General features: G+C 49.0%; 1 protein-coding gene across 24 annotated transcripts in view; it reads right to left on the bottom strand.

The window, feature by feature from the left end:
- DNAH14 (dynein axonemal heavy chain 14) overlaps window positions 1-18,672 on the bottom strand; it is a 459,746-nt gene that overhangs the window by 119,563 nt on the left and 321,511 nt on the right. For all 24 annotated transcript variants that reach the window (XR_005596106.1, XM_039529958.1, XM_039529963.1 and 21 more), the window contains 2 exons: window positions 11,309-11,476; window positions 6,293-6,379 (listed from right to left, as the gene is read on the bottom strand). Coding sequence is in view for 23 of the 24 variants with exons in the window: in XM_039529958.1 (XP_039385892.1) it covers window positions 6,293-6,379; window positions 11,309-11,476 (255 nt within the window). In the remaining variant the exon portion in view is untranslated. The remainder of the gene's footprint in view (window positions 1-6,292; window positions 6,380-11,308; window positions 11,477-18,672) is intronic.

Genomic DNA, 18,672 nt, shown 5'->3' with positions numbered 1-18,672 from the left:
CACTGCTGACTGAAGCACTGCACGACTGAAGGTGGCATCATCCCTAGCCTGGTGCGTGATGGCATAGTGCGACGTGAACATGTGGATGGAGGACTACGTGGGCAGCTCTACAAATCTCCTGAGTCGGGATCTGAGCCAGGAACACTGCGGAGGAGGCCTGCGCTCTGGTAGAGTGGGCCGTAACCAGAGGGATAGTGGCTCTAGCTATACGATAGCATTCCCATATGCAGGCCGCGATCCACGAAGAGATCCTCTGAGAGGAGACCGGGAGCCCCTTCATTCTATCCGCCACTACGATGAAGAGCTGGGTCAACCGTCTAAACGGCTTTGTCCGTTCAACATAAAAGGCTAGGGCCCTGCGGACATCCAGGGAATGCAGCCTCCGCTCCTTACCGGAAGAGTGTGGCTTTGGATAAAACACCGGTAGGAAGATATCTTGTCCCATGTGGAATTGGGAGACAACCTTGGGGAGGAAAGCCAGGTGAGGTCTAAGTTGGACCTTGTCCTTATAGAAGACTGTGTACGGGGGTTCGGATGTCAGCGCCCTGAGCTCCGATACCCTCCTGGCCGAGGTGATCGCTACAAGAAAAGCAACATTCTATGACAGGTACAGCAGACAGCATGAAGCCAGGGGCTCGAAGGGAGGCCCCATGAGGGCAGAGAGGACCAGGTTGAGGTCCCAGGTAGGAGCTGGTTGACGGACATGCGGAAACAGCCTGTCCATGCCCTTGAGGAAACGACCAACCAGCGGGTTTGCGAACACTGAGGTGCCCCTTTCTCCCGGGTGGAAAGCCGAGATGGCCGCTAAGTGAACTTGAACCGAGGAGAGGGAAAAGCCCAACTGTCTCAGGTGGAGCAGATAGTCTAAGATAATGGGAATTGGGGCCCGCAACGGTTCCTGCCCTCGCTGACCGGACCAGATGGAGAAGCGTTTCCATTTGGCCAGGTAGGTGGCCCTGGTCGAAGGTTTTCTACTACCGAGCAGCACTTGTCTGACCTGTTGGGAGCATTGCAACTCCACCGGGTTCAACCATGGAGCATCCAGGCTGTGAGGTGGAGTGATTGCAAGTTCGGGTGGCGGAGGCAGCCCTGGTCCTGCGTGATCAGGTCCGGCAGCAGGGGCAGAGTCAGGGGCGCTCGGGTGGACATGTGCAGGAGCAACGTGTACCAATGTTGGCGCAGCCATGCCGGTGCTATCAGGATTACATGGGCGTGATCCCTGCGGATCTTGAGAATTACCCTGTGTATCAAGGGAATTGGAGGAAAGGCGTAGAGCAGCCCTTTCTTCCACGACAGGAGGAAGGCGTCCGACAGAGACCCCGGGCTGTGGCCCTGGAGGGAGCAAAACCACCAACACTTCCTGTTTTCCCTTGAAGCAAACAGGTCTAACTGGGGACGACCCCAGAGCCAGAAGATTGAGCGCACTACATCCCGAAGAAGTGACCACTTGTGACCCCGGAAAGAGCGGCTGAGGGCATCCGCCAGGCCGTTCTGTTCCCCCGGGAGGTAGAACGCCATCAGGTGGGTAGCATTCTGAACGCAAAAGTCCCACAGCGCAAGGGCTTCCCTGAACAGGGGAGAGGAGCGTGCACCCCCCTGTTTGTTGATATAGAAGACCGCTGACGTGTTGTCCATGAGGACTGAGAAACATCTGCCGGCCAGGTGGGATTGGAAGGTAAGACAAGCCAGGTGAACAGCTCTCAGCTCCCAGACGTTGATATGTAACTTGAGGTACTCCTGCGACCACAAGCCCTGTGTCTTGAGGTCCCCCAAGTGCGCTCCTCATCCCCAATCCGAGGCATCCATCACCAGGGAGAGGGAGGGTTGAGGGGTGGCGAAGGGAACACCCAAGCACACCTTCAGTGGGTCGAGTCACCATTGGAGAGAGCTCAGCACCACCTGGGGAAGAGTCACCACTGAGTCCAGGGGATCCCTGGCCAGGCGGTATACCGTCGCCAACCAGCATTGTAGTGGGTGAAGCTGGAGTTTGGCATGGCTCACCACATAGGTGCACGCCGCCATGTGGCCCAACAGCTTGAGGCAGTTTCTTGCTGTGGTGGTCGGGGCGCGTTGCGGACCGAGAATGATTTCGGACATGGACCGGAACCTGGACTCCGGAAGATACGCTCTGGCGTGTGTTGAGTCCAGAACCGCCCCTATAAATTCTATCCTTTGGGTAGGAGACAAGGTGGACTTGGCCTCGTTTAAGAGGAGGCCGAGCTCGAGGAAGGTCCGCCTGATGAAAAGCACCTGAGCTTCCACCTGCTCCTTGGAGCAGCCCTTTATAAGCCAATCGTCCAAGTAGGGGAATACCTGGATACCCCACCTGTGCAGAAAGGTCGCCACGACTGCTATGCACTTTGTGAAGACCCTTGGTGCCGCCGATAGGCCAAACGGGAGCACTGTGAACTGCAGATGGGCGTCGGCCATGACAAACCTGAGGTACCGACGGTGTCGGGGGATTATGGCAATATGGAAATATGCATCCTTTAAGTCGAGGGTGGCATACCAATCTCCTGGATCCAAGGAGGGAATGATCGAAGACAGGGAGACCATGCGGAACCTGAGCTTTCTCACAAACTTGTTCAGCCACCACAAGTCCAGGATGAGTCTGAGGCCCCATTTTGCCATCGGTATTAGAAAATACCGGGAGTAGAAGCCTCTGCCCCTGACCTCCTGAGGAACTTCCTCCACCACCCCCGCTGTGAGGAGGGACCGCACTTCCTGAATTAGAAGTTGCTCGTGAGAGGGGTCCCTGAAAAGGGACGGGGAGGGGGGCTGGTGGGGCGGGAGGGAGGAGAACTGAATAGAATATCCCCTCTCTACCGTGCGAAGCACCCAACTGTCTGATGTGATTTGGGACCAGGCATAGTAGAAGGGGGACAGACATGACCCAAAGGTAGGGAAAGAAGGATCCGGAGTCCTGATCGGTAGGCCGTCCTCGACTGTACCATCAAATAGGGGGTCTAGGCCCCGATGTCGGTCTTGGTTGGCCGGATGCCTGGCCGGAGGGATGGCGTTGGTGGCGCCTCCTGCCGTTCCTGCCCTGTCTGCGCCCAACCTCTGGATGATTCTGAGGCTGGTAAGTGCGCGGCGCCGCTTGCGGCCTAAACTGTCTACGTTGGGTTGTCGGGGTATGCAGGCCCAGCGAGCGAAGCGTAGCCCTCGAGTCCTTTAGACTATGCAGACGCTTATCCATTTTGTCCGAAAACAGCATCTGCGCTTCAAAGGGGAGGTCCTGGATAGTCTGCTGGACCTCATAGGGTAGGCCCGAGACCTGGAGCCAGGCTCCCCGCCACATGACCAGGCCTGTTGCCATGAAGTGTGAGGCCGAGTCCGCTGCATCTAGGGCAGCCTGAAGGGAGGTTCGGGAGAAGAGCTTTCCCTCTTCCACCAAGGCTGAAAACTCTGCCCTCGAATCCTGGGGAAGGAGCTCGGTAAACTTCGACATGGCCGAACATGTGTTATGACCATATCGGCTTACGACAGCCTGTTGGTTGGCTATTCATAGTTGAAGGCCCGCCGTGGAGTACACCTTTCTACCAAAGAGGTCGAGCCTTTTGGCATCCCTGTTCTTTGGCGTCGACCCTTGAAACCCTTGACGCTCCCTTTGGTTGGCCACGTCTACCACCAGGGAGTCCAGGGAAGGATGGGTGTACAAATGCTCATGCCCCTTAGAGGGCACAAAATAACGCCTCTCTGTTTTCTTGGCAGTAGGGGCCAATGAGGCTGGCGTTTGCCATAAGGTGCGGGACGTGTCCTCTATGGTCTTGATCAATGGTAGGGCCACTCTGGATGGTCCCGATGGAGCCAGGATGTCCACTACCGGATCTATGTCCACCTCAAGTTCCTCAGCCTGGATTGCGAGGCTCTGAGCCGCTCGCCTGAGCAGTTGTTGAAGGATCCTAGTGTCTTCCAGGGCCGGTGCCGTGGCTGTGCCCGCGACCGCCTCATCTGGGGAAGAAGAGGAGGAAATCACTTGGATCGGCCCGTCCTCCGGCGCTTCCAGCCCTTTGGGGTCTGGCGGCACATGGTACCGAGGTTGCGGGCCCGGTGCCGGTTCCAAATGCGGCACTGTGGCTGGTACCGGGGTCACCAATGAACGGCTTGGCGTGTCTGGCGGCACCTGTTGAGCCCGAACCGTGGTCACCGCCGGTGCCGATGCCCGGCTAAGGGGTGCTGAACTTAGATGCGGTACACCCCTGCCTGGCGACTGTGCCATTGGAGGAGGCAACTGTGCCGGGGCCATCGATGCCGAGGAGACCGAGGCCGACCTGGAGCGAGGACCAAACGCCTGGCCCACCGACTGGTGGTAGGCCCAAGGGGTCCAAAACAGCGACTGGGAGGGCGGTTGCCATTGCTGCTGCCACTGTGGTGGGTACCGCTGGTGGCTCACCCCTGAAGTCGACCTCCTGTTCCGCAACCAGCTGGAGCGATAGGAGTCCGCCTCTGAGTCTGAGGTCTCTGAATAAGAGAACCTGGGAGGAGTGGCACCCGTTGTCACCGGAGAGTGGTGCGGAGGCAGGGAGCTGTCTCTCTGGTCCGGAGCCGCCCGGGTGGCGCGGGATGGAGAGGAGGTGACAGCATGGCCGGCTTGCCCCTAGACAGTACTGGGGGACGAGCTATAGTAGGCAACTCCCTGCCACGATGTGGGGAGGCCGGTACCGGGAGTCTCAGCAGGTCTGAGGCCGCCTCGAATGCCTCTGGCGTTGAGGGGGGACGCACGTCTCCGCTAAGGTCCAGGGATGTTGGTCGCTCCGGACTCGACCACCCTCTCTCCGGTGCGGGAGTCAACGGAGCAGCCGGGGGCTGTAGCCCAGCCTGTCCACTTGTACCGGCGGACGGCGTCGGCCTGTGGAGGTCCTGGCAGGGCGATCGCTCCCTCACCGACCTCTTCTTTTTAGCAGGCACCGGGGATGGCGAGCGGTGCCACACTGAGGCTGACTTCTTATGACCCGACTCCCTCTGGTGCTGGGTTTTGGAGGATTTGGGCTGGGCTCTAAATCCTGACGCTGGTGCCGGGGTGCTCCGCACCGACGATGATGTGCTGGTCACCGCGTCGGCCAGCTCCGGGTCCGAAGGTGGCCGCAAGGCAGCCTCCATCAGAAGAACTCTAAGTCTTTGTGCTCTGTCTTTGAGAGTTCTGGGACAGAAGCCCCTGCAAATAGTGCACCGGTCCCTTTGGTGGCTCTCCCCGAGGCACCACAGACAAGCAGAGTGTGGGTCACTCTTTGGCATGAACTTTCCGCAGTCCTTGCAGAGTTTAAACCCGGGAGACCCGGGCATGCCCCAGCGGGGCGATGAGTAGGTGTGGGGGAACCCCCAACAGCAAAGAACTATGTACAACTAATCTAGATGGACTAACTATATACACGAACTATATACACTAGGTTTATGGACACTGCTAAACTTGCTATCAGCAAGCGAAGTTCCAGCTAGCCATCACCGGCAGTAAGAAGGAACTGAAGGGGTGGAGGGTTGGCGAGCCCCTTTATAGGGTGCCGTAGTGGCGCCACTCCAGGGGGCGCCAGGGCCGACCCTACAGGTGCTGCTAGGGGAAAATCTTCCGGCTGGCGTGCACGCGGTGCACGCACACCTACTTTGAATAGACATGAACAACCACTCGAAGAAGAAAGAGCCTGTATGGTCTGGGGCTGCCCAGCTCGTTAGGGAGAACCAGAGCAGGAAAAGTTCATGGCCTTACTGAAGCATTAGCTGAGGCCTAAAAGACACCTCAGACACCCTCACATATGTACAGAGTGCTGAATAGGAAGTGGAAGGCTTTTGTGCCCTGCTTCTGCCAAGTAGGGGAACTGGTAGCTTCCAGCTGCTGCCTCCACAAAGTTCTTTACACGTCTGGGTGCAACAACTACATAAGGTATGCCCTTCTCGAAATATAAGATTGGAGGAATGACTACCTGATTCTTCCAGAAACTTACAGGAGAAGGGGGCAACTGCCTCCAACAAAGACTTCTCAAGGTAAAGGATTCCTGGAGACTTTTGGGATGACATGGCCATACAGGGAATGTGGATGGATGGATAACATTATTCAGTGCCAGAATAATTTATTTTAAAATACAATACAAAGCTCAGCTTATTTTCCTAAAGATGGTAACCTCAAAAGATACAAGTGCTAGCTCTGATTTTATCTTGCTAGGAATTAATATGGTTTAGGTGAATCTTCTTAGTAAGTACAGCAAGTTGAAATTCTGCATAAAACCCCACTTCCATTGGGATTCTTAATTTTTTTAAATTTAGAATTATGTAAATGTTAAAAAATGAATATTCTTACTAGCATCATGTGGCCACCTGGTTGCCGAAAGACTCTAGCAGCCCTTGTAGTGTGTTCTACAGCTTCCTTAAAGAACACCATTGAAGTCTGGGGAAGCAAAAAAAACAAGCTCACTTCAGTAAGAAAGCAGCTGCACATGGCAAGTGATATTTACAGTAGGTAAGTAAGGGAAAAGGGCTAGCCGGGGGAAACATACCTAGAAGAGACGGGAGAGACAGCTCAATTCCCATAACTAGAAAAGTTATAATAGATGTTTATTTCTTCTCTTTCCTATCCTCTTGACTGCCTCTCTCAAAGTCACTTACGGAGATCCTCATGCTGCTACCCATATTGCCACTAATCTCCCTGATTCGCTGCACTCTGTCCATTCTACCCAACAATACCCTACTCAGATTGCAAAAGCAAGTACTATAACAGGGGTCGGCAACCTATGGCACGTGTGCCAAAGACGGCACGGAGTCCCGGCAGGCAGCAGCATAACATTAAAAATCTCACCCAGCCCGGTCTGGCCTAGCCTGCTCTTCTCCACCCTCTGCCCCCTCCCATGGGGGCAGGGGGCAGAAGCTTGGTCCTGCCGGCTCCCCTGCCTCTTCCCGCAGTGTGCTGGGTTCCTGCCCCTCCTCCTCCTCTCCGTCCCTCCCTCTCTGCCAGCCCTTCAGCTGATGGCCCTTGCGAGGGAGGGGCTGGGGAGGAGTGGAGTCAGCCTACTCGCTGCTCCTGGCTGAGACAGAGAAGAAGTGGGGGCAGGGCCTTGGGGAAGGGAGGTAGTGGAATAGGGGCATATCCCCTCCAGCCCCTTGCTGTGAGCACCCCACGACCCCAGCCCACACCCCTAGCCCTCTGCCCTGACCCCCCCCTCACATATCCCCAGCCCCTTGCCATGAGCACCCCACGACCCCAGCCCACACCCCCAGCCCTTGCCTTGACCCCCCTCACACACACCCAGCCCCCTGCCGTGAGCACCCCATGACCCCAGCCCACACATCCAGCACTCTGCCCTGATTCCCCCTCACACATCCAGTCCTCTGTCCTGAGCCCTGCAGCCCCACACACCCCCAAGGCCCATGCCGTGAGCCCTGCACACACCCTAGGCCCTTGCCCTGAGCCCTGTACCCCCTCACACACACCCAGCCCTCTGCTTGACTCCTTCACCCCCACCACGACCCCAGCCCTGACTCTGGCACCCCCCCACATACCCAGCCTCCCCACACCCCATGCACCCCCACATCCTGACTCTTGCATCCCCCACATCCCCACTCCTACCCTGAGCACCAGACAGGAGCTCCTGCAGCACACCCCCCCCCATATTCCCACCTGCACCTCTTGCACCAAATGGGAGCTGCCCAGGTAAGCACTCCACACCCAAACCTCCTGCCCCAACCCTGAGCCCCCTCCCTCATTCTCGCTCCTGGCCAGGGCTGCCCAGAGGATTCAGGGGGCCTGGGGCAGGATCGGGTCTTCGGCAGCAATTCAGCGGCGGGTCCCTCTTGGAGGGAAGGACCCGCCGCCGAATTGCCGCCAAAGAATGAAGCAGTGGCGGTAGAGCAGCCTAAGTGCCGCCGATCGCTTTTTTCCCCTTTTTTTTCCCTCCGCTGCTTGTGGTGCTTGTACTGACCGGGCGGCGCGCCGAGGCTTCAGCAGCACTTCAGCGGCGGGTTCCTCACTTGCTCCGAGTCTTCCGCTGCACTGTAGGACCTGCCGCTGAAGACCCAGAGCGAGTAAAGGGCCCGCCGCTGAAAACCCGGAGCAGCTCGTGGTGCCCCTGTAGGGCCCACTGCAAATTGCCCCCCCCGGGAGGCCCTGCTCCTGGCCAGACCCTACACCCCAACCTCTAGCCTGCTCCTTCACCCCACGCCCTGTGCTCAGTGCACTCCCACCCTCAGCTCAGTGCAGAGAGAGAGAAAGAGAATGGGCCAGAACCAGGGAGAAGGTAGGTATCCACTGTATGTGGGCAGGGCCGGGACCCCAGATCGGCAGCGGGCTAAGCGGGTCTGGCAGCCGGGATCCTGGCTGGCAGGAGCCGGTGGATGGAACCCCTGAGCAGCAGCGGGCTGAGCCGTTCAGCCCACTGTTGGTCTGGGGTCCTGGCCACTGGCCCCGCACAGCCTGCTGCCAGTCTGGGGTTCTGGCTGCTGGACCCTTGCCAGCCGGAGTCCCGGCCGCAGGCCCCGCTCAGCCCGCTGCCGGCCTAGGTGAACAGAACCCAGACCAGCAGCGGGCTGAGCGGGCCGGCAGCGTAAGCTCAACGTTTTAATTTAATTTTAAATGACGCTTCTTAAACATTTTGAAAACCTTGTTTATTTTACAATATAACAATAGTTTAGTTATATAATATATAGACTTATATAGAGAGACCTTCTAAAAACATTAAAATTTATTACCGGCACGTGAAACCTTAAATTAAAGTGACTAAATGAAGACTCGGCACACTGCTTCTGAAAGGCTGCTGACCCCTGTACTATAAGCTACAATCTGCTCTTTGTTACAGCGGTGCAGCCCCACTGAAGTTAATTAGCATTACAGTATAACCGTGTATGTGAGAGAAGGATTTAGCTTCATGTGGGACAGAGTGGATTTACAGTAGTGCAGAAGAAGATGGACTAACAGCAGTGGGGACAACCAAAATGACCAAAAATCTCTCGTTCCTTGATTCTCCTCAGTGAGCTTCACGGTCAGCAGAGGGGATTAATTTTTGGGAAATGGAGGGAGATGAGGTGGGGAGGAAAGTTTATGGAAGTATCATTATATAAACCAGTGATGTAGTCACTAAAAAAAAAATTGTTAGAACTCCAGCATCTGAAAATAGGAGTATATAGCAGAATTAGACATATCTGCTGACTTCTTTGGACAGAAATAAAACTTGTGATGATGATTAGCAGAATAGCTTCTATTCTGATTAATTTTTAAATTTAAAAAAGAAGCCTGTGGCTGAGATGCGATACTAATATAGTGTTTATTATTTTGAAAATATATATACTTCAATATATTGTATATACTTCTGCCCATACCAGTATGCAAGTAACTTCTATTAATTTCAACTTGAGCATATCTGCAGGCAGAATTTGGTCCGTATATAATATAACAGCCATGACACAAGCTGATGTCAAATATGTTGATGTTTACCCCTTTGCCTGTCCTCACTAAAAAACTCTGGCCTGCACCCAGATCTCTCTTGCAAGTAATATAGCAATCTCCTCCTCTCTAGCTCTATGCCTTGCTCTTTTCCCTTCTCCAATCCATTCAATATGCTACCGCTAAATTATTCTTCCTTGCTGTCCATGTCAATTGTCTCTATCATTCAATTTATTTTAGTTCCTTATCCTCACTTTCAAGACTCTACATGTTGCCATCCATCCCTACAGCTCAGCACTCTATTTCTCCCTATTCCTCATTTTATATGCCACTCTGCCAACTCTACCCTCTTAAAAGGCTTCAGCACTGTTTCTCCCCTAACAGCATGTTGGGAGCTTGTGGGAAGCTGTGCTCTACAGCATACAGAAGACACGAACACCATATACAAGTCTAACAAATCAACTCCAACTGCAGTGGAACTACATCAGTGTATCTGAATTTGGGGAATTCTGCACTGACAGGTACAGAGACGTGAAGGCAGAATTTGTGCTATGGATCATCGGCAACAATTCAGTTAGTGAAATTCTCTGGTAACACTTTTAAAGTGTATTGTTATTTATTAAAGTCACAAGAAAGGAGATCCTATTCTAAGGCTTTAAGAGACATTTCATTAATAGTGTGAATAGGAAAGTAAAGATAACTCCTTGACGACACTGTAAAACTATTCTGGTGACAAAAATAATGAAATATTGTCATGCATTTTTCATGTAATGTTGTCCTTTGGCAACATTAAACATTTATTTAACATTAAACAATGCTAAATTAAGAAAGGATAGCATAGTTTAACTTTCAATTGGGGAAAAGGAGGGATTTAAAAGAAATGTTGTATTAATTTAAAATCTAGTTTTGACATTATTTCTCGTCTCACTGAGTTGATACATACCAATGAGTGGTTGGTAGGAAGAAGGATAAGACCACATGCCATATGGTAAGTAGTCTTTGAAATTTGGACAAATGGAATCCTTTTTCTTATGATAGCTACTATGATTCAGTAGATTTCATATTATTCTTTTTGAATTAGGGAGAGTTTAACTTTGTCTAGTGATAGTCAGTAACACAGTTACTAGAACAGATTAGTTGGTGAGAGACTATTTATTTATAGGCTTATATTGGTGTTCATCACATAGTACCTGTGTGTGTCCCATACTTTAATGAATTTATCTGTGCAGAATCCTTGTGCCATGTTCCAGAAGGGAAACTGAGACCAGAGAGAATAAGTGACCTGTCTAAAGTCATCATGAAAGTGTGTACCAGAGATAAAAATAGAACCCAGATCTCCTGAGTCTCAGTCCAGTGCATTAACCATAAGATCATCCTTCTACTCTTAACAACTGAAACCAATGATCCCAATGAAAATAATAAAACACCAATAACTAGCTCTCCTGGACTACATTTTCAAATAAACACACCTGTTCACCTGCCATGCTTGCAAAACTCACACTTGTGTACTTAAATACAGATCTGTTGCATCTTACACTGGGGTTACGTTCCGCAGTCAGCGCGTAAAGTGAAAATCGTGTATAGTCAAAATTACATTGAGTGTAATGGTGGGCGGAATCGCCCGCACTACATGTACAGTATTAAAATTGTTATTTTTCTCCCTTTTTTTTTTTGCCGACCGCGTAAAGCTGAAATCGTGCATGTTAAATGCGCGTAAGATGCGACAGACCTGTACTCACTGCATGCAGATATCAAGTAACTGTGTACTATAATAATTGTCCAGATTGTATGTACAAATGTAAACTAGGTATATTATTTTTTATCACAACTTACATGCCTATATTTGAAAAAACAGCATTTTGGCATGCTCAAAATATTTCTAAAATGTTCTCTTCCAAATTTTAGTTTAATAGCTACAGATAACAAGCCGTCTGTTTTCTATACCTTAGTATTCGTTGAATTCATTTTAGTTTGGAATTCTTCCAAGACAGAAACAAGTTTTTTATAGTTAGTGATGTTTCGATAGATTTTATTTTCAAGAGGTGTGTTCATATCCAGAAAATCCACAAATATGGTAGACTCCTCCATCAATTTTTCTTTGGTCCATGTGATCTATTAAAAATACAATTCAATCTATTAACCTCACCATTTTATATGTTAGAAAGCAATGTTCATTGCTGCTCATAAATCAAATGGTAGTTCTGCCTATTATTGTTTCCCCCCAGTTCTTGTTATTAGACCTTCATTTCAGTTCCCCATAACTTTGCCATATTTAATTGTATTGAAATTTTCCATATTGGATATCTGTCTAATGATTTTTTGTTGTTGAAATTTACAGCTAGAAAGGTTCAGCCATTTCTGAGGCCTGGTCTACACTGGGGGAGGGGTCGAACTAAGGTACGCGACTTCAGCTACACGAATAGCGTAGCTGAAGTCGAACTACCTTAGTTCGAACTGCCTACCTGTCCAGACGCCATGGGATCGAAGTCCGCGGCTCCCCCGTTGACTCCGCCACCGCCATGCGGTGGCGGAGTTCCGGAGTCGACAGGAGCGTGTTCGGAGTTCGAACTATCGCGTCTAGATTAGATGCGATAGTTCGAACTCCGAGAAGTCGAACTCTACGCGTTGACCCGGCGGGTAAGTATAGACCTATCCTGAGAATGAAATTAGGGAAAGTACATTATTTTTGCTGTATTAAATGTATGTCCTTTTCTTCTCAAAAATCTAGCGCCTCCATGCTTTGGAGCAAGAACTTTAAATTTGGCAGGTGGTGTTTTGTGTCAGGGATTTACCTTTTCCTGCTACTTTAAAAATCCATCCAAATTTGGCAGAGTTATAAGCCTCTGAAGAATCTCAGGTTGCACTTGCTCAGTAGAATTTAGAAGCTAAAATCTCTGAAGATTCCACCCTCACAGCTCCTAGCACTGGCAAAACTGTGCATATGATATCCTCACAGAGTGAAGGAGCATGCCTGTAAATGCTGTTCTCAGCTTTTCTGTGACAGGGCAGGGTGAGGCACCAGAACTGAGAGCATGAAGACTGTCTATCATGTGCTCTCAATGAGGCCCTTTCTGGCTGCCAGGCAGTGTGGAGAAAGAGGAGGCCTGACTGGACTGTAGAAGAGACTAAAATCAGACCAGGGAAGATGGAAAGAAATAGGTTAGGACAAGGATCCTAGTGAGACTGGGACTGGGCCGGGACAGGGTAGGGGGTGGAGGAATGTAAATCCCCTGGGGTGCCAGGGGAGGAAGTTTCAGACTGGAACTGATTGGACAAGGAGACTGGAACAGAGAGCTGGTGGGCAGATGGAAAAATATGAGTGGCTCTGCAGGCAGACTGGGAGCAGAGGTGGAGACTGAGATTGGAAGCTAGTGTATCTTTTCAACATGCTTAGAAAGACAGTTTCAAATAGTATACTTACTAAGATAATGGGTTACTCTGAAATAAGAAGGCCTATTGAATGTGCATCATTAGCAAGCACAACTGTCTTGCATCCTGGGCATATTTTAAACTTAGGGATTTGCACTCTGCCATCAGATCTACCCTTCTTACTTAGGCAAGACTGAAAGAAGAAGAGACTCCCAACCCCACCTTTTTTTTTAAAACTCAATGGGCTTAAATGAAACTTAACAACAAACTAATGAACAGATAACTGATGTTTTAGATAAAGAAAATGCAGATCTAATCTTCCTGGATTTCAGTAGGCATTTGATACAGTTCCATATGGGAAATTATTAGTTAATTTGAAAAGATGGGGATTACTAGAAGAATTAATATAAGAAAGATGGGAAGAAACTGGTTAAAGGGGAGATTACAACAGGTCATAGTGAAAGATAAACTGCCAGTCTTGAGGGAGATTACTAAGGGAGTTCTTCAGGGAATAGGGTTATGGTAATATCATATAAGATGATCTGGAGGACCTTGAAAACGGGAGTAATAGAAACAGGATGAAATTTAATTGTGCAAAGTCATGCACTAAGGGACTAACAAAAATAATTTTTGCTATAAGCTGGGGACATATCAATTGGAAGCAACTGAGGAGGAGAAAGACCTGGTTGTACTGGTCGATCACTGGTCGATGACTATGAGCCACCAATGTGATGTGGCTGTGAAAAAGGCTAATGCAATTCTAGGATGTATGAGATGAAGTATTTCCAGTAGAGACAGGGATGTGTTATTACCATTATTTATTCATTGGTTCTTCTTTTGTATGACATTTGAAAAGCATCGGGCTGGGATTATAATTTAATTTTAAGGTTTGAAAGCCATTCTAATGTTTCTGGGATAAGCTAGGTGGATCCTCCTTGTACCTCCACTGTAAGTGTAAATGGGACATTGTTTGTGATGTGTCACATGATTTGTACCTCAGCACAGTCACAATTTGTTGATTCTTTGATTTTCCATTTGTGGAGAAAATATCCTCGCCTGGCGATGAGATCTCATCTGGAATACTGCATAATTCTGGTCTCTTGTGTTTGAAAAAGATGATTTCAAACTGGAACAGGTGCAGAGAAGTGCAGAGAAGGATGATCAGAGGAGACTTAAGGAGCTTTGTTTAGCCTAACAAAATGAAGGCTAAGGGGAGATTATGATTGCTCTCTACAAATACATCAGAGGGATCAGGGAGGGAGAGAAGTTATTTAAGTTAAGTGCCAATGTTGACACAAGAACAGATGGATATAAATATCAGAGGGGTAGCCGTGTTAGTCTGGATCTGTAAAAGCAGCAAAGAGTCCTGTGGCACCTTATAGACTAACAGATGTATTGGAGCATGAGCTTTCATGGGTGAATACCCACTTCGTTGGATGCATGTGGGTATTCACCCACGAAAGCTCATGCTCCAATACGTCTGTTAGTCTATAAGGTGCCACAGGACTCTTTGATGGATATAAACTGGCCACCAACACATTTAGGCTTGAAATCAGACACGTTTCTAACCACCAGAGGAGTGAAATTTTGGAACAGTCTTCCAAGGGGAACAGTGAGGGCAAAAAACCTAAATGGTTTCAAGACTGAGCTTGGTATGTTTATGGAGTGGATGGTATGATGAGATTGCTTACAATAGCATGTGGCCCACCTGCGGCTGCTAGTAGAATATATTCCCAATGGCTGGAGATGGGACACTAGATGGGAAGGGCTCTAAGTTATTACAGTGAATTCATTCCCAGGTGTCTGGCTGGTGGGTCTTGCTGATATGCTCAGGGTCTAACTAATGGCCCTATTTGGGATTGAGATGGAATTTTCCCCCAGGGCAGATTGGCAGAGACCCAGGGGTGGGGGGTTGTTTTCCTTCTGAAGCATGGGTCCTGGGTCACTTGCTGGTTTAAATTAGATTAAATGGTGCATTTTTGTAACTTGAAGTCTTTCAATCATGATTTGAGGATTTCAGTAACTCAGCCAGAGGTTATGGGTCTATTACAGGAGCTGGTGGGTGAGGTTCTGTGGCCTGCGATGTGCAGGAGGTCAGACTGGATGATCATGATGGTCCCTTTTGGCTTTAAAGTCTGTGACTATGGGTATGTCTACACTACGGGATTATTCCGATTTTACAGAAACCAGTTTTTTAAAACAGATTGTATAAAGTCAAGTGCATGGGGCCACACTAAGAACATTAATTCGGCGGTGTGCGTCCATGTTCCGAGGCTAGTGTCAATTTCCAGAGCGTTGCGCTGTGGGTAGCTATCCAATAGCTATCCCATAGTTCCCGCAGTCTCCCCCGCCCATTGGAATTCTGGGTTGAGATCCCAGTGCCTGATGGGGCAACAAACATTGTCGCGGGTGGTTCTGGGTACAGCCTCACCCCTCCGTCCGTGCAAGTAGCAGACAACCGTTTTGCGCCTTTTTTCCTGGGTGAACTGTGCAGACGCCATAGCACGGCAAGCATGGACCCTGCTCAGCTCAAGACAGCAATCCTGGACGTTGTAAACACCTCGCGCATTCTCATGCAGTCTATGCTGAACCAGGACCTGCAAAACCAGGCAAGGAGGCGGCGGCTACGGCAGCGCGGCGACGAGAATGAGGAGGACACGGACACAGAATTCTCTCAAACCGCATGCCCCTGCGCTTTGGAGATCATGCTGGTAATGGGGCAGGTTCTAGTCATTGAATGCCGATTTTGGGCCTGGGAAACAAGCACAGACTGGTGGGACCGCATAGTGTTGCAGGTGAGGGACGATTCCCAGTGGCTGCGAAACTTTCGCATGCGTAAGGACACTTTCATGGAACTTTGTGACTTGCTTTCCCCTGCCCTGAAACGCCAGAATATCAAGATGAGAGCAGCCCTCACAGCTGAGAAGCGAGTGGCGATAGCCCTCTGGAAGCTTGCAATGCTAGACAGCTACCGGTCAGTCGGGAATCAATTTGGAATGGGCAAATCTTCTGTGGGGGCTGCTGTGATGCAAGTAGCCAAAGCAATCATTAAGCTGCTGCTACGAAAGGTTGTGACTCTGGGAAATGTGCAGGTCATAGTAGATGGCTTTGCTGCAATGGGATTCCCTAACTGTGGTGGGGCGATAGATGGAACCCATATCCCTATCTTGATGAAGGCCCCCCTCCTCCGATTGACTCATTCCCTGTAAGCCACCCACCCTCCCACTTTGATTACCGCTTGCTTCCTAAGGAAATAAAGTCACTCTTGTTTAAAAACCATGTATTCTTTATTAATTAATTATAAAAAGAGGGAGAGAACTGACAAGGTAGCCCGGGTGGGGTTTGGGAGGAGGATAGGAGGGAAGGAAAAGGCCACTAAAAAAATTTCAAAATAATGACAGCCTTTTGGTTGGGCTGTCCACTGGGGTGGAATGGGCGGGTGCACAGAGCCTCCTCCCACGCGTTCTTAGTCGTCTGGTGGGTGAGGAGGCTAAGGAACATGGTGAGGGGGGAGGACAGTTATACAGGGGCTGCAGCAGCACTCTGTGATCCTGCTGCCGTTCCTGAAGCTCCACCAGACGCCGGAACATGTCCGTTTGATCACGCAGCAGCCCCAGAGTTGCATCCCGACACCTCAGATCTTCCTGCCGTCACCTCTCATCTCGAGCGTCTCTCCTCTCCTCACGTTCGTCCCTCCTGTCCTCACGTTGGTCCCTCCTGTCCTCACGGTCACTGGTGCCAGATTAACATTGGCTGCCTTAAATTGGTGCAGCCCCATTGACCTCGTTAGAGCTACATCAATTTACACCAGCTGAAGACCTGGCCATTAGAGTTTAACTACCTATTCCAATAACAGTTTGCAAGAACAAAAACAACTCTTAACTACAAGACACATTTCACTGTTTTATATTTAGTCAGGTTCAACATTAGGCAAACTCAGCTTCTAGGGTTGTACCATGTTTTTAATGTGCCAAGTTGAAAGCAATTTTACAGGATGAATCAATTGTAATTAGTAATATGTAAGTAATATGTAAATCACAAGGGAATTACTGATACACAACTAATCATTGAAATACTCCTCTTGTAGTTCTTCTCTAATAGACTGTTGTTGTGTTGTGTATGTGTGGTGTGTGTTTGTCTGACAAGCTGCATGCTTTAAATTTTTTCTTGCATTTGTAAAAGTTAATTGGAAATAGAAATGCACAGAAAACATCTGGAAGATCAGTCATTTTAGATGGGAAAGGGAAATCAATTTCATGGCCTATCAGTCTTCACCAGGTCCCTTCAAATAGGTTGTGATGGATTACAATATGTTTGTTTTTCCCTGGAATGAGACAAATCTTATGTCTAGAACTTGTGTTAGCTGTACCAAGTTGGTGGGTTACACACACAACAAAATATATGTCTGCAATTGCATCAGGTTTTGTAAGCCAAATACAGGAATGTCTTTATTTTAATATGTATGGGTTGGGTGTTACAAATCTCCTAAAATAGCATAGTGAACATTTTAACAAATATAGTGAAGATTTTTTTTAAATACTGATCAATTGGGAGAGATATAAATGCAAAATAGAGTAATCATCTGTTTTCTAGACATCCATAATAAATTGGTATTGATTATTGATGAGCAGTATCATTTACAAAGTAAAAAGATTTTAAATGTTAGAGAACAATACTTTGTTGATTTGTATACCCTTTACTTCAAATCCTTTTTTAAAGATGCTAGCAAAAAAACCATAAAGCTCAAGAGAAAAACTGCATTACAAGTTACAGCCAGCAAATTGCTAAATTGCTAAATTGTTGTATTTTGCTGCAAAATGATAAAGAAGCTTGTTTTATTAATATGCTCGCCTTAGAAAACACTATTTCTTGTCAAAGGCACTCTTGAATGACAAAAATACTTTCTCTGTTTGAAATGGTCTTAATGGTTGAACACTTACTGAATCTAAACATGAGAGCTGAATGGATTAAACCATACCTGTAAGCAGCAAAGAGCAAGTTCTTCTTCAAGCAACTGTCTACACAGATCCCACTGAAGGTGTATGCGTCTTGTGCATCTTTTAGTCAGCAATGTCCTTTAGGGGTGTTCATGCACTTTGTACGCCGTCATGCCACCTACAGCAAGATTATAAAGGATGGAGCAGCCCCAACCTGCCACTTGATTCCTTCTGACCTCCCATGGCAGCAAGTCAGAACTACAGTGTCCTCCTGCCTCCTTGTTTAGAATTAGGGTAATAGATAGTTATAGGCCTGTTCTACACTATGGGTTTATACCGAATTTAGCAGTGTTAAACCGAATTAACCCTGCACACATCCACACAACGAAGCCCTTTATATCGATATAAAAGGCTCTTAATAGCGATATCTGTACTCCTCCCTGATGAGGGGAGTAGTGCTCAAATTGGTATTGCCATTTTGGAATAGGGTTACTGTGGCCGCAATTCGACGGTATTGGCCTCCGGGAGCTATCCCACAGTGCACCATTGTGACCACTCTGGACAGCAATCTGGAGACGGATGCACTGGCCAGGTAGACAGGAAAAGCCCCGCGAACTTTTGAATTTCATTTCCTGTTTGCCCAGCGTGGAGAGCTGATCAGCACAGGTGACCACGCAGAGATCATCAGCACAGGTAACTATGCAGTCTGAGAATCGAAAAAGAGCTCCAGCATGGACCGCACGGGAGGTACTGGATCTGATCGCTATATGGGGAGAGGAGTCCGTGCTAACAGAACTCCATTCCAAAAGACTAAATGAAAAAACATTTGAAAAAATTTCCAAGGCCATGATGGAGAGAGGCCACACCAGGGATTCAGTACAGTGCCGTGTGAAAGTTAAGGCCCTCAGACAAGCCTACCAGAAAACCGAAGAAGCAAATGGAAGGTCGGGGGCAGGGCCACAAACATGCCGCTTCTACGCTGAGCTGCATGCAATTCTAGGG

The sequence above is a fragment of the Mauremys reevesii genome, linkage group 3 (assembly GCF_016161935.1).
Source record: "Mauremys reevesii isolate NIE-2019 linkage group 3, ASM1616193v1, whole genome shotgun sequence".
NCBI lineage: Eukaryota > Metazoa > Chordata > Testudines > Geoemydidae > Mauremys > Mauremys reevesii.
This window is presented reverse-complemented; position numbering and strand designations above follow the sequence as displayed.